This window comes from Micromys minutus, assembly GCF_963924665.1.
Source record: "Micromys minutus genome assembly, chromosome: 26".
NCBI classification, from domain to species: domain Eukaryota; kingdom Metazoa; phylum Chordata; class Mammalia; order Rodentia; family Muridae; genus Micromys; species Micromys minutus.
This window is the reverse complement of record NC_137961.1, coordinates 8,087,972-8,103,922: the sequence shown is the minus strand read 5'-3', so window position 1 is coordinate 8,103,922 and position 15,951 is coordinate 8,087,972. Positions and strand designations below refer to the sequence as shown.

Here is a 15,951-nt window from a genome sequence, read left to right as displayed (position 1 = left end):
TGAAATGTTGCAGGTCCATAATCAAATTACCTATGTCAATCTTTAGTTTACTTAATAGGCATTCATTGTCCCCAGGCTATGTCATTAGGTAACATTGAAGACCTACAGAAGAGATTGCTATACTTTCCTGTAACCCAACTGACTGGATGTTGCTACCCATTTATTTGGAAAATGCCCCAATTTGGGACATTCTTTTGTTTTGGAACTATACTTTTAAAAATTATCTCCCTGAAGCAACCTGAACTCATGTTCTTTGGTGAGTCAGGGTTACTTGACCTTCTTGAAATAAGAACTGAGTTTGTATGGATAATTAATAGAACTGTATAATCTTACATGTAATGTACAGGATCAGGTGACACAAACTTAGGTGTTTGCAATATGATTTTAAGGAGAATTTGCAGGATAAGGTGGTGCAAACCTGTAATTTCAGCAACCAAGAAACAGATAGAAAATCAAGAGTTTCAGGCTAGCCTGGGCTACAGGGCCACCTTAAAAGATGTAAACAACAGCAAGATGGCTTGATAAATTGTTTGCTGCCAAGCCTGATGACCTGAGTTTGATCCTTAGAACCCAAAAGCTGTGAAGAGAGCCAACCCCACGAGGTGTCCTCAGATGCTTTAATTTTCTCACGATGGCTATTCTTGGTTGTCAACCCGACTATATGTGGAATGGAACTGTCCAGAAATGGAGAGCGCCTTTGTGATTTGGATCTGGATGCAGACTTTGCGGCTGGAAGGCATAGACTTTTGATCCGGATCTTGACCCCACACAGTCTCCATCATTCTGAAGCAGCTGGCTCATTAGAAAGATAGAATGGCTTTTGGACGGCAGAGTAACAGTGCCAATTAGATGGCAGCAGCCTGGAGGGCTGCGGCAGGGTTTTCCAGAAGGTAGTATATGCTTTGAATCTGCACCCAATATATAGTAGTTTCTCCTAGAGCCACAACCCATGGGTCCAGGAATCAAGGGGTTTAAGAGGGAATAGTTCCTCTCACTCCCCTAGTAACCCACTGGGTAAAATTTTGCTTCCGTTCTCATAACCCTAAGTTCTGCTGGCTTAGAAGCTTTGGTTCCAAAGTGGAGAATGTTCCTGCCAGGAGCTACAACAAATATTCCAGACCCGAAGGCTCTGATTTTCCCTGCTCACTTTAGGCTTCTAATGCCCTTAAACCAACAGGCTAAGAAAAGAATAACAGTATTAGGAGGGGTAATAGATCCAGACTACCAAGGGAAAATTGAATTGCTTCTCCACAATGGCGGTCAGAAACATCATGACTCCAGTGCAGGATATCCTTTGGGGCATCTCTTGATACTACCGTGTCCTGTGATTAAAGTCAATGGGAATCCACAATAGCCTAATCCAGGCAGGGTGACAAAGAGCAGCATAGACCCATCAGTAACTAATATATAGGTCATTTCTCTAGGAAAAGGGCCAAGACCTGCTGAGATGCTTGCAGAGTATGGGAGGAATTCAGAATGGCAGAGGAAGCTAGTTAGAAATTCCATCTAATGCCACATGACTAGTTGTAAAAATGAGAATTATAATTGACATGAGTACTTCTGTTGTATTTTATTTAAATGGGTTTGTACAGGTATTTGTGGCCTTTTTTTTCCTTTTAGATTTTCTTATCTAAAATTTTTAGATAAGAAAATTGTAGCAGGAATTAAGAGAACACTAATAGGGTTCCACCGATTCTAAACTTATTTCGACTTTGTGGTGTGTGAGGGATAGTCATTATGTTAGTGGTAATTATGACCTGGTTAAATGTGTAATGTGTTTGCAATTGTACACGGGATAGTTATGTTTAGGTATTATGATGACCTGGCTATTGTTTGTATTTGGATACTAAACATGACATAAGGAGATATGTCAAGATGACAAGGGGTAGACTCATCACTACTGTCGGTTGTCAACTTGACTATATCTGGGATATAGTGGAGGGTACACTTGTGATCCAGATTTTGAGGCAGGAAAACTCAGGCTTATCATCCAGATCTTGAAATGAGAAGACAGGCCTATAATCAAGACATTACGTAAAAAGACACACCTTTAATCCGGGCCACACTTTCTGCTGGAAGCCTATATAAAAAGAATGGAAGAAGAAAGGTTTGCTCTTTCACTGTTTACCTTTACCTTGCTAGGACATCCAGTCCTTCTCTGGCATCGGACCCTACTTCTTCAGGAGTCTAACACACACAGAAGACCAGCTGAGAGAACAGACTTGTGGGATTGAGCAACTACTAGATTTGAGGACTTTCCATTCACAGCTCAGCATTGTCTGGTTGTTGGCCTGCATTCTGTAAGTCATTCTAATAATTATATTCTGTGTCTGAAGGGAACCCTGACTGATACTTCTTCTGGCCTACAGCCTCTATGTAGACTAGGCTGGCCTTTAATACAGAGATTCACCTGCCTTTTCTGCCTCCCAAATGTAACCCTGGCTTTAAAAATTTGTCTTAATACAAGAAAACAAACAACAAAGAGACTTGGATCACAGTCCAGATTTAAATAAAGCCCACCTTTCCCAGCTCCTACATGTCACCTAACTTATCAGCTATATATGTGTAAGCTACATAAGTACTAAGTGTGTTTAGGGAGGAATGGAGAATGAAAAGTTCAAATTATGCTCAGACCAAATCTAAAACTTTAGAAATCTTTGGGTGTAGATCCGAATTTATTCGAGGTATGCAGTTTAAGAGTGTGATCCATCCATGGCTGGAGGTTGGGAGGTTCCGAGAACTACTTGAATTAACACTTTGCATGAGGGGGAGTTGAGAGTGAAGCTTAGTAGGAAGACACTTTAAGCAGAGACTAAAGGCTCTGGGTTTCTTTCCTAGCATTCTGCAAAATACACACATGTATACAGGTCTCCCTAGAATTCCTATCTTGTAGGTGGTTTAATTAGTAACATTTAGAATGGATACATTTTAAACAGTTTGTTGTAGTAGTAACTATTTTAAAAGGCCATAAAAAGGATTAAATTTTTAGAAATTGAAACTTTACAATAGGCAGTCTAAATTTAAAGGAAATCTAAAACAAATTATAAGATCGAAAACATTAGACTATTCAACATTTTTTGTTGAGAGTTCTTACTATATAGCCCTATAGACAAAGGCGATAGGATTAAAAGCAAGTGTTATCACATTCTTAATACTTATTTAGGATGTTAGAGATAAAAGTCTAAGGAACCTCAGTTGTTCTAGGATTCCCCGTGTAGAAGGACAGACTTGAATTCACATCACGGATTGAAGTGGTGGGGCACCACAGTCGTCAGCGCTCCTAACCACTGAGCCGTCACTCCAGCCCTAGACTTTTTAAGATCTCTTTTTAGGTTATGTTTGCACCATGAATGTGCCTCGCGCTCATAGAAGCTATAAGAAGGCACTGGATTCCCCAAACTAGAGTTACAGATGGGTATAAGCATCTGTATGGGTCCTCTGCCAAAGTCGAAAGCGCTTTTAATTGCTAAGTCTTCTTCCAGCCCCTATTTGCATTTTGATATCTGCCTAAAAAGTTATAGCTAACCATATCACTTGTTAATTTTCAGCATCTGATACCATTTTATAAAACTGGGACCAAACCCAGTGCCTTATGCACTACCACTGAGCTATGTTCCACCATCAATTATTACAAGGAAACATCTGCAAAGGATACATAATCATGTACTATATCGTACCTTAAAAAACAAAGCAGTTGTCAGTTTACCCTGAATAACATGTTCTGACAGTCATAGTTTTGTGAGGTTTTTGTTTAAGGAAGTCAAGCTAGAAGTGATAGCAAACGCCTTTAACCCCAAATCTCTTAAGGAAGAAGCAGGATGATCTTTGAGCTTGAAGCTAGTCTAGTCTACATATGGAGTTTTAGGACAGCTGGGGAAGCCACAAATCAAGGTATTTTCTCAAATTGATGAAAACACTGGCATTGTAGTACAGTAAAAACAGTTTTCACTATAGGACTGAGATGTTTGTTATCTGATGTCATTCTTTGACTTTAGGTTGAAGGAAGTGAGCCATCTGCTGGGGTAATAATACATTACAAAACACGCCACATATGTCACAAGACTGTTAAGTCATACTGAGGTAGGCACTGGATAGCTCCTTAGAGGATGTTAGCCCAAGATAATTTAGCTCTCAAGTTGCACTATCCCAGCTCTCCACAATTGGATGTCTCTAATGAGTCCGCTACACCTTTAACAAAGCTCTGGCTTTTCTCTGGTAAATTCACAGCACTTACCAAATGGTTTTACAGAGGGACAGAAACGAGCTAGATGTAAAAAGCCCGAGTTCCAGATACACAACGTGCAGAATGACTGCCACGACAGTGGGTTTAGTCAGGACTGAAGACCTCATGGCCGAAATGTGAGAAAGTTCCCTCATGAATCAAGGCATTTTGGGAAGACGTGGAGGGGATTTGGGATTGGAAGGGGCTAGGGATTTGAGGATACTAAAGTTTGGAGGGTGGGAACAAGGTAAAACTGAGAACCCAGGTTTGCAGCTATTCAGTTCAACATTCCTTTTACAGGAAGTCACCACAGGAACATGTGGGAGGTTTGTCAAGAGAGCCCGGGGAGTAAATGTGCTTGTGGAGCCCTATGACGTGAGCTCAGTTTCTGGAGTCCATGTTTGCAGGAGAGAACTGACTCCTTCAAGGTGTCCTCTCATTAGCACACGGACAGGTGCAACCTGACTAAAAAGAACCATTTGAGGATAAAAGAAAGATTGAAAACAAATGCTACTAAAATCAGAATTATTTCAGGAAACTAGAAAAAAAACTCAATTTTATTATAAGTTACAAAAGACATGTAGTTTAAAAGATATAGAATTAAGTACAAATAAAAAAAATCCCTTTGTATTTTAAGAGTTTAAGAGGTAGTGGCACATGACTAATCCCAGCACTCAGAAGGCAGAGGCAGACAGATCTCTGAGTTCAAGGGCAGCCAGTCCACAGATGAGTTCTAGAACATCCAGGGCTAGAAAACACATAGTGGGGGCAGAGAAGTTCCATTACGCTTATTTTCTAAAATCATCACTACCTCATATTTATATCATTTTAGATTGTTTTAGAAATAAAATATTTTTAGAAATCTTTAGAATTTTATTTTTTAAGCTACCACGGGTCAAGTTTTATATGCATAGGGAATGACTGGCAGGATTTTAGGTTCCTCATGCAGTTAATCTGTATTCAGATATTCCAGAGATTGACAGGAACGTGTGAATTACAGTAGTCTGATTCCATGTCTTCTAATGTTTTTTCTGAAATACAGTTTTCAGTAGCTCTATGATTTTGCGAGGTATAGATAATATGTCACTTGCTGGTGTTATTAATCAGGAAAGGGGTTGGCTCTTCTGTCCCTCTTGGGAGAACTGGAGTGTCTGCAGAGGCATTTATTTAAAAAAAAAGATTTATTTATTATATATAAGTACACTCTCGCTGTCTTCAGACACATCAGAAGCAGGATCGGATCTCATTACAGATGGTTGTGAGCCACCATGTGGTTGCTGGGATTTGAACTCAGGACCTCTAGAAGAACAGTCAGTGCTCTTAACTGCCGAGCCATCTCTCCAGCCCTGCAGAGGCATTTTTAAGTCAGTATTGATAAGTTATTTCTCCACCAGTGAAATGAGCCAATTCTAGCCAAAGTATACATAGGGAGACTTATGGGGAGGGTAAGAGTGAGTGCACAGCCAGCATTGTGTGGTGCAAAATGTCTGGTTATATAGGGAAGACTCTCTGGGAGAAGATTAGAGTGTGTGTGTTAAGATTAGAAGTATGCATTACTACATCCAGCTGTTTTATGAATTTAGGCGGCAGGGACCAAATTCAAAGCCTTGCTAGCACCCATTGTATTACTGAGCTATAACCTCTGTCTCAATTGAAAAATGTATATTGTAATGTATGTAAGTTAAAAGCCCAATTCTCACTTGACATCTGGAGTCAGTTCTATATACATGATTGGCTAATTTATCATTGAAAATATTCCACAAAGTACTGGCTCTACTTCTAGACATTTTGGTAAATTTTGAGATAATTAATATAGGAATATTTTATAATCTTAGGGATATTACCTTTCAAATTTGAAAAGAGTCTTGTCTTTATTTATTCAAATCTTTTAGAAAATCAAGGGTGATGTACTTTCTTGAATGTTCTGCAGCATTCGACAAAGTTAATTACTAGTTCTTCAGATTCATTACTATCCTTGAACACCAACAGAGCAAGTACGTAGAGCGCGCGGAGTGTAGTCAGCTATTCTTGGTAGAAAGCACCCTTACATATTCTCCTTCCCTGAAAGTTCACTGAAACATTGACAGATATTAAAAAAAAATATTTAGTAGAGGTCAAGAATGAATACTGTTACAAAGTACTCTTTGCAGCACCCACAGTGTATTCTAACTGAGAATTGGGTAAACACTTCAGTAAAAGGACTGGGGTTTCTAAGCAACAGGAAAGAGATAACACAAGAAGGGGGAACAAAAATGGCCCCTGCATTAGTCAGTTTAAATGTTTCAGCACTCTCTATGAAAGATAATATTAAGGTCCTTAAATCTGTTTGCAGTTTCACTGAGAAGCCCAGAAGCCAAACATAAAACTGGATTATTACATAGTGTTGCAGGAGTCTGTTCTTGCTGATTGTGGAGAATGAGGGAAAATAGCTTGTGACAGAAAACTGGCAGATATGCATGATTAGTAACATTTATCTCCTGTGTACTTGTTTATTTAGCAGAATTCACATAACATTTTTTCACTTTAGTCTTAGTAAGTAATTTGAGATGAATATAAATTCTAAACATCCACACTGTGAGTATAAAGTAACAGACATTTATAGTAACAGTTTTCCAAAGACGTCAGGGACAAGTACATCATGAGATACGTGGTGCTTTAACATTTGAAACTGGATTGTATTTCTCTTGACCAATGCCACTGATCAACTGTGAGGAAACACAGCTCTTTTTTAGTGTGTATGAACTTCAAGGATTTTTTCCCCTCCCATGTCAGTCCTAGGATGAAACTGAGGTGGTCAGTTTTGGTAGTCAGTGGATGACCTTTACCCTCTGAGCCATTTCACCAGCCCCGATTTTCCTTTTTCTGTGTAGCCTTGGCTGTCCTGGAGCTTACCCTGTAGACCAGGCCTTGGCCTCTGAGTGAAGAAGTTAAAGGTATGGGCTGACATCACCACCCCCTGGCTAGCTTTGTTTTTTAGTTTCTAGCTAGACTGCAACATAGCATAGCTTATATGTGTTACTGTACTAACAGTTCTTCTTGTCTTTAGCCTTGCCAATTCACTACTTTTCCCGGTTTACAATAATTGGCTGCCCCCCCCCTTTGCTTTATTTGCTGGTATAATGTACAATTCTAGTCTAAAAAAATACTTAACAGTGTGATCAAAAATCATGAAGACAACATTTTTCTGGGAAATGGCAGAAGTGCAAAGTTACAAACAAAGTGAGACAAACAACAAGTCCTCTCCAAACAACCCTGAAACGCAGCTAATGCTTTTCCAGTGTGCATCACAATACAGAGTTGCAGATCTCGATCAGTTTAATACCTCTTCGTCTCACTTTGTCGGGGACCACTCACTGTTGGGTTAGAGAGACCATTCCCAAACTTTTACCTCTTTCAGATATTCCTGAAAATAGTAATTTAATACGTATTTATGTCACATGGGTGATTAGTCTGCATGTAACATCTACTCTTCAAATTTTAATACTCAAGTTTTGGAGCTTCAAGTCCTTGCCTGAGTCCGAATACAAATGCATTATTCTCCCAAGCTGACAGTCTCTTCTCTCCTCTTGATGCTGTGGACCCACTATCGACCTCAGTATTGTAAGGTCGTGCGGCTTACAGTCCAGTGCACTTTGCTTCGGTTCTTCTCTTTTGGAGGTGCTCTTTACTTACCTGGTCGGACTTTGGACCGCCCCACCCTTGCAAAGATGCCAGGCATACTTTCCGAGTCGCCTGCCAACCCGGCGGTCGCGGTATGAGTGGCCCAGGTGACAGTCGGCTGACCTCGGGACGGCGGACGAGGGCCCCAGAGCTGTGCCGGTGTTCACTTCAGCCTCCGGTTCCCCTGCTGGGGCTCCTCCAGGTTTGGCTGGGTCGGTCTGCCGCGGCCAGAAGGTCACGCTCACCTTGGGGCCGTCCACGGCAAGCACCGAAATACCTTCCAGGGTCAGGGAAGGACAGACAAGCTCCCAGCCAGGGACAGCGCTCGCTAGGCGAGCCGCACCCGTCAGGGCGGCCCAGCGACTTCCGGATCTGCGCAGACGCCTGGGCCGCCCCTCCCCCGGCTGGCTGTTTCCCGGCGTGCTCTGCGGCGGAAAGGCCGAGTCGACAATAACAAACCCCACGGCGGCCGCGACCCAGCCCTGCCAAGCTCCCCGAGCCCCGGCCCGCGGAGTCGGGTCCCCGCGCGGAGCCGAGGGGCCGGAGCAGCGGCTGCGCCCGACTCCCCATCCCGCCGGACCTCCGGGCCTCGCCGGCTGCTCGGCGGCCGGGCGCCGACGGTCGAGTCGGTTGGCGGCGCCGCAGGGGCGGTTGGTAGCCGCCGCCGAGGCCAGGGCGGCGGCAGAAGATGGTGCGGGGGGCCGCCGGCTGTGCTGCTGCCGCGGGCGGAGGAGGCGCTGCCGGGTAAGTGCAGTCCCTGCTCCCGTCTGGCGGCGGGCTTGGCCTGGCGGGTCAGCACGGAACGGGATCGCTGGAGCGTCCGTCGGCACCGGCTCCGGAGGGTCGCCGCGCCAGCCCTACGGGGACCCCGAGGCCCGCTGAGGAATGACAGGCTCGCGGGAGCGCCGGGGCGTCGGTGCTCGCTCACCGGAGGCCTGAAGCGCGGCCTCTGCCTCCAGGGCTCGGCGCCCCGGAGTGTCGGGCTCGGGAAACCGGAGAGGGTTTGGGCCAGGGCCGGAGTGCCCAGAGGGGAGGAACCTAGAGGTGATGCCTTTGTCCCGACCCCGGAGTGCAAGCCTCGGTGTAAAGTTACTCCTTGGAATGACTCAGCCTCGCTCGCCCCACGGATGGGTTTGGGGTGGGGGGTGTTTATGCGGGTTCCAAAACTTGGTACAAATGACAGCTTCCGAACGTGGTTGTCTGTACTTTCTCGACCGAGTGGTGGATGTGCTCTGGTGACTGTTGATGGTTTCGTAATCCTGTCCTTTCCGGCATGAGTCTTTAAAGTGTGATCATTCTGTGAACTGGTGGTATAGGCCTGATGCCACGGAACACTCGTGCATTCACTTATTGATAAAGTCCCTGCTAGACATTCAGTTGGGTAGGGATGTTGACAAGTCTATTATGAGCGTTAAAAATTGTCCAGTTTGCTAACCATTTTCTGTAAGGGATTGATGAGACTTACTTACCTGAGGGTTTGCAGTTTAGAAGAGCCTAAAAATGGACCTGCCTGTGGACTTAATCAAATGTTACTGTATTTTAGTAGGTGATACATTGTTTTTGATTACTGAATCTATAAGTAAACTGCTGTTACTATATGAGAAATATTTTATTTAGTATTATTACAAAATATGGCACAAATCATCGCTTTCCAATTAAGTTTTGTCTTTTTTTTTTTTAAGCGTTTATATCTGTTTTCAGTGTTAGCCTAGGGTTAGAACATAGCTGCTATATTCATCTCAGCATTCCGGTAAGCTGAGACAGAAGATGGCTCTAGGTTATTTCAGTAACACAGATAAGGTGGTCTAGGGTAACTGAGTGAGAACTTGTCTTGAAAAGAAAAATCACAAAAATGGTATTTACATAGCTATGCCGCGGGTGTGTCAGGCATTTTACATAGCATTTGCATTGATCAATCTATTGTGATTGGTTAGTGGGTTTTGGGAATTTTTTACGTCTTGTTTTGAATTTGGTAGGGAAGACAATGAAGCAGTCCTCTGCCTGGAGAGAATAGGGTTTTGTTTTGTTTTGGCTCTTTTTGGCCAACTTCAGGGTTAGAATGCTCTAGAAAAGTCAAAGGACAAAAGATAAGAGAACTGATTTCTCTTTGTATTTGTTTTGTTTCTTGCCTTGTTAGTGTGTGCTGCTTGGAATAAAACCCAGAGCTTCCAGCATGCTCTGTAAAGTGTTGCATCCCTGAGCCCTGTTAGACCTGAGGAAAAGAATGTCTCCAAGACTGTCTGATTAAGACAGCTTGTTTAGAGGTGCAGCTCCTTGATTAGGAGAGCTTCATTTAGAGGTGCTTGTTGTATACTCATGTTGGCCTTCAGTTCCTGGCCCCCTTTTGTTAAGACCTGTCGTGCCTGACACATCTCAGTTTTGATAAGTTTTGGTAAGTATTCAGCATCAAACCCAAATTTATCATTCAGAAGAAAAATGAGAACATAAGTGGATATTTAAGCAAGCCAGGAAGGTTAAGTGTGTGCCTCTGTAGTGGAGGGTGGCTTTGGAACTTTGGATAAGGTGTCTTACTAGAGAAGCTGTGGGTACTTGACAAAAGGGCCTTAGGAATGAGGAGGAGAGATAGAAACCATTGGAAGACTCTGAAGGCGTACTCCATGAAGAAGGTTACTGAAGATGGAATGTCCAAAGGGCAGTCTAGGAAGAGGCATCCGAGTTTTATGACATAGTTAAACAGAAAAATAAAAATGTGCTTCATGGATCCTGCATGTGTAAAGGCACAGCGTTCCGTGTCAATAGATCCAGCAACAGTTGGACCTAAATTTGTTCCTCAAATTGTTGATTGATCCTACAGAGTTTGCTAACAGTGAACTAGAGGAACACACATTTCTTTCTCTTTTTAGACAAGATGTATTTATTTATTATTATTACAAAGTAGCTGTCTTCAGACACACCAGAAGTGGGCATCAGATGTCTCATTACAGATGGCTGTGAGCCACCATATGGTTGCTGGGATTTGAACTCAGGACCTCTGGAAGAGCAGTCAGTGCTCTAACCACTGAGCCATCTCTCAGTGTATTTTAAGGCCATTGTGTGTTTTAAAGAAGGCAAAATGACAAATATCGACAGCTGGCTTAGAAAAATGGTTAGAGAAGGAGATTTGGGGTGTTAGGTTAAACAACGTGCTTTTTAGATTAAAAACATATTGCTTAGCACAGTTCTCTAGTGTTCTTTCTGTATGATGGACCTAGGAAACCTGGTTTGCTTATTATAAAGCTAGTCATCATCAAAGGTCCTGAGAGCATTGCTTCTCCTTTCACCCTTCTGTGAAGTCGAGTCTAGCGAGTCTGCAAGTGTGAGCAGAACTTGAATGCCCACAAGCAGCCTTTTGTGAGTAGTTTCAGCTTTCTCATAGTGTCCCCAGATTAGATTTTGCTGCATTAAATTCTCATATTATAGACTTATAATTATGAAAACATGAATGTAGTAGTGATCTGTTTTCATCTTGTTACTAATTTGAGACTGTTGACATCAGTTTTTCCTTCACTATCCATAAACAAAAATTGGTCAGTAACTGCTGCAGAATATGTGTTCAGATTATAATTCATTACTGTTCTGCTCTTTGCATGGCCTTTGGTGACTTTAGCAGCAAATGACATTTGAGGGTGCTTTTTCGATATTGCTTATGTTTATAGACTAGGTTTGGTAGAGTAAAAGCTAATTCAGTATTATATAGGTAAATTGGGTTTTAGTATACAGTGTAAAGTTAAATATACAACTAAAATGTTCTAAAGTCATGGATTTTATACAGTTTTGATGAATTAGATATGATGCCAGAATGAGTAATATGTTAATGCCCTAATGTCGAATAATTTCCACAGTATGCAGTCCAAGTAAGGTACACACTAGTATGCATGACAACGTGGTGGAGATAAAACTGAATATCATTACTTGTTCTTTAATCTTCTCATGTCCTGTGGCATGCACTCAAAATAAATGCAATCTTTAAATATTCGGGGGTTGGAAATGTATCAGCAGTTAAGAGCACTCACTCCTCCAAGACGACCCCAGTTCACTTTCAGCACCCACATAAGATTGCTCACGACCTGCTGTAACTCTAGCTCTAGGAGATCCAGCACCATCTTTTGGTCTCTTTAAGTCCCTGCATTCATGTTCACACATTTATTTGTTTGTTTGTTTATTGTCTATAGAAGGAAGGAGAGAGATAGTCTCTAGACAGACACTTATTAACTACCTCGCCCTGGCTGACCTCATTTTTATTTTCCTTTTATTTTTTATATTTTTAAAGATTTTATTATGTTTATATGAGTGCACTGTTGCTGTCTTCTGACACACCAGAAGAGGGCATCAGATCTCATTACAGATGGTTGTGAGCCACCATGTGGTTGCTGGGAACTGAACTCAGGACCTCTGGAAGAGCAGTCAGTGCTCTAACCACTGAGCCATCTCTCCAGTCCCCCTCACTTTTATAAAACCAGATTATTGTGTATATGCATGTGCCTACACTTAGTGAATTTCAGTTTTGATTGAAGAGTATTTCTGCTCTCTCTGGTCACAAGCATGTTATTAGTTATCTCCGTGTAATGCTTCCGTGAGCATGCTTATCTAGTGACAAAGAAGGCACACACTTAGGTACCAACCTTTCTGAGACAGGGTTTCTTTGTAGTGTGGGGAAGATGCCTGTCCTACTCTGTTTTCTCCTGCTGGTGGTATACGTGGTGCATCTGATTTGCAGAGGCTGACACCCAGTTCTTGGTCTGTGCCACCCATATATGGCTTTTGTGGTGAATGTTATTTTCACTGATGCAGAAACCAGTCATCACTCAGGTAGAACTGCTAAGAATTGCAGTTTGCAGAATTGGAAAGAGATAAAATTATTTCAAATGGCTGTTCTCCATGAGGTTGTTAGTTTTTTTTTTTGTTTGTTTGTTTTTTTTAGTAGTAACATCTAGATCTTGTGCTCTATTAAACTTGAAAGCAACTTGAAAGAATTTATATTCCTAACACCTAGTACCATGCCTGGCATATTTAGATCTCCCTCAATTTCATCTCCCCTCCCCAACCCTCAGTATTGGGAGTCTAGTGGGTGTTTAGTTTAGAAAATCTTGAAAACCTTGAAATGTAAGAAAGCTAATTCTGAGGTTTTAGTATTTTAGAACACTAGTGGCAAGGCTGGAGTGGTGGGCCTTATTATCACAGTGGTACTTTCTCAAGAACAAAATTTGAATTACCTCCGTTGAAAAGTTGACTAGACAAGTTAAATTAATTTTGAAACAAATTCTCACTATGAAGCTTTACCTGGCTTGGAACTTGTTATGTAGACCAGGCTGGCCTCCATCTCTGGAATTCTACTAGCCGTGCCTCCTCAGGGCAAGGAGTAAAAGGTGTGCAGGTGTGTATTACCACACCTGACAAAGCAAGATGAATTTTTCTTCTGAGATGATTCTGGTTATTTCATATAGACATGGATGTCAAACATAACCCATATATTCCATATAAGTATGATGAGATCATTTTTAATTTAATTTTTTTGTTGTAGGTTACTTTATATGGCATTGGATACCCTGGCATTGGAGTTGTAGTTAGGAGTTGCCATACGGATGCTGGGCACTTTGAAAGAACAAGTGCTCTTAGCTGCTAACCATCTGTCCAGCTCTTCCTCCATCATTATAGCCACCGATCACACATGCAGCTCAGAGATAATGTTAGGACCAAACCTGGACTTTAAAATTCAAATAAGCAGATTGGAGGACGGATTTTTACCTGGCCTGAAAATGCAGTGTTGGATTAGTTTTTCTTCATGTGTGGAATCCTTTGATGATACTTCTGGAAAAAGAAACTGGGGTGAATTATGAAACATTGAAGCTTAATACCCACCACTTTTAGTGATTGTTTTTAACACACTCCTGGGTACTGTAAAGGATTCTAATGTACATTATTGCTCCTTACCAACTTCGTAAATGCATCATTTTCAGTTTGTAGATCATAAACTGAGATGCTAAAGTTACTGAGTCCCAGTGGAGTAGATAGAATATAAATAGTGATAAATCTTGTTCCAAACATTACTTTCTAGGTTAATTATGTGTCAGAATTGTCAAGCTCACATACATAGTGGAGTTGCCAACTAAAAAGTAAATGGGATCATGTAGGTTGTCACTCTCTGGAATTGCCTTTTCACTTATTTTGCAGAGTGGCTTCAAGAGAAGGAGGAAAAACTTGCCTTGAAGAAAGCAGTGCTTAGCTAAAAACATAGCACATGAAAGGTAACTTTCAGAGAAGGCCGGAAAGACAATGAGAAGAAGAATTTGAAGCCAGCTGGTAGGAGTGTTGAAGGAGTGAAATAGAAAGTTAAACAGAATACGCAGCCTAAAGGTTCTGCCATGGAAGATTAGGAGTTCCATTCTAAAAGAAAAGACAGAATTTAAACAGAAATGAGTTTGGATACCAGGGGAACGATAGTTTTGTGTGCAGTAAAATGAAGGGAAAGATGTAAAGGAAAAGCATCAAACTGAAACTGGACCTTTTGGGTACGGATGTGTAGCTCAGCAGTTTATGTGGTCTTGGTTTGTTTGTTTGTTAGTTTTGACAGAGTTTCATGTAGCTCAGCTTGTCCTTAAATTTACTGTGTAGGTGAGAATAACCGTGAAGCTATGATCGTCCTGTCTCCAGTTCCCAAGTGTTGTGATTACTGGGTATGCATCACCACACCTGGCTTACAGTGTTTGGGAGTGTACCCAGAGATTTCTTTGTGCTCTACAATTCTCGACATGCACAACCATCTCTACCAGTGAGCATACACTGGACTCAATCCCCAAAACAAGGAAAGAAAAAATAAATTTGGCCATGTGTAACAGTGCAATTTGTAATTGGAAAGATTTTGTATCAGCCAGCACTATCTGAGTAGGAGACGGGTCTGAATTGATAATGACATTAACCGATAGTGTTTTCATGCATATGTGGAAGAGTTTGTATAATTCTGCATATGAAGATTATTTCTTGGGAAATAGATTTTTTTTCTTATTGAGTGAAAGAACTGGTAGGTGAACCCAGTCAAGGTCACATGGTAGGGTAGGGCTTGAATATAGGTTTTCTGAGTCTCTTTTCTTATTCTTCTGTCTCCCTGAAGATAAAAATTAGAGGAAATAAATATGAGTGACCATTTAGGGGAAGACAAGGTGGAGCAGAGCAACATATGGTCCTCATAGTGAATTTCAGGACTGCTAGGGCTACATAGAGACCCTGTTTCAAAACAGCAAGCAAACAACCCCCACTCCCCCAAAACCAAGTGTATTTAGTTGCATACAGTTAATACCACCCTTAGGACGTAAAGTCAGGAGGGTCCGAATTGAATTTGAATTTGAGACTACCCTGAGGTTCTGTCTAAAACCAGACAAGTAGTTTTTAGTTTGTGCATTTTTAGTACACAGCACAGATTAATAAGTCTCTCTAAGAGTTATACCAATTTATATTCCTGCCAGTGGAGCTAGGTGTGGTGGATGGTACAGACTGCAAAGACAGGAGGATTAGGGGTTCAAAGTTGGCTTGCACCTAAGAAATTTCAGGCTACTTGGACTACTTGAGAATGACTCTTTTCTGTCTCAAGACAAAAAAGAAAGGTGAAGGAAAAAAAAACAAGGAAAAGAGCCAGTGCACATTTTTTGTTACCATTGTAACATTTAATTATTAGTGTAATCTGAATGCTAAAAATGGTGTCTTGTAACCGTCATAGTTTTTATTTTTAAGTTTAGTATGTACATCCAGGTAGTATGTATGTATGTATGTATGTATGTATTTATTTGAGATACAGTTTGGCTGCATAGTTCAAGCTCATACTTGTTTAGACTCCTGAGTGCTGGGGTCACACAGGTGCTACGTAATCCTAATGCTATCATTTGAGAAAATTTTTCTCTCCTGCAGTTGAAATTCTAAAATAGTGTATCCTTTTCACTAGGTTTGAGCATGACTGACATGTTTTGATATTTCTCTCTAGCATTTTCTCAGTGAAATATGTATTAATAATTTTGACGTATTGACTAGAACCTAATGACAATACTTAGGGAGGTGGTTAATAAATACTAGGAGTTGGG

General features: G+C 41.5%; 1 protein-coding gene across 1 annotated transcript; it reads right to left on the bottom strand.

The window, feature by feature from the left end:
- Window positions 1-5,458: 5,458 nt before the first annotated feature.
- On the bottom strand, window positions 5,459-11,985 carry LOC308437409 (uncharacterized protein; the record flags this gene model as incomplete). The annotated part of the gene is made up of 5 exons (XM_080938501.1): window positions 5,459-5,568; window positions 6,067-6,294; window positions 7,895-8,739; window positions 8,811-9,200; window positions 11,896-11,985. 4 exons carry the CDS (start codon window positions 11,983-11,985, stop codon window positions 6,267-6,269), a joined length of 1,353 nt encoding a protein of 450 aa, XP_080794627.1. The 3' UTR covers window positions 5,459-5,568; window positions 6,067-6,266.
- Window positions 11,986-15,951: the final 3,966 nt, after the last annotated feature.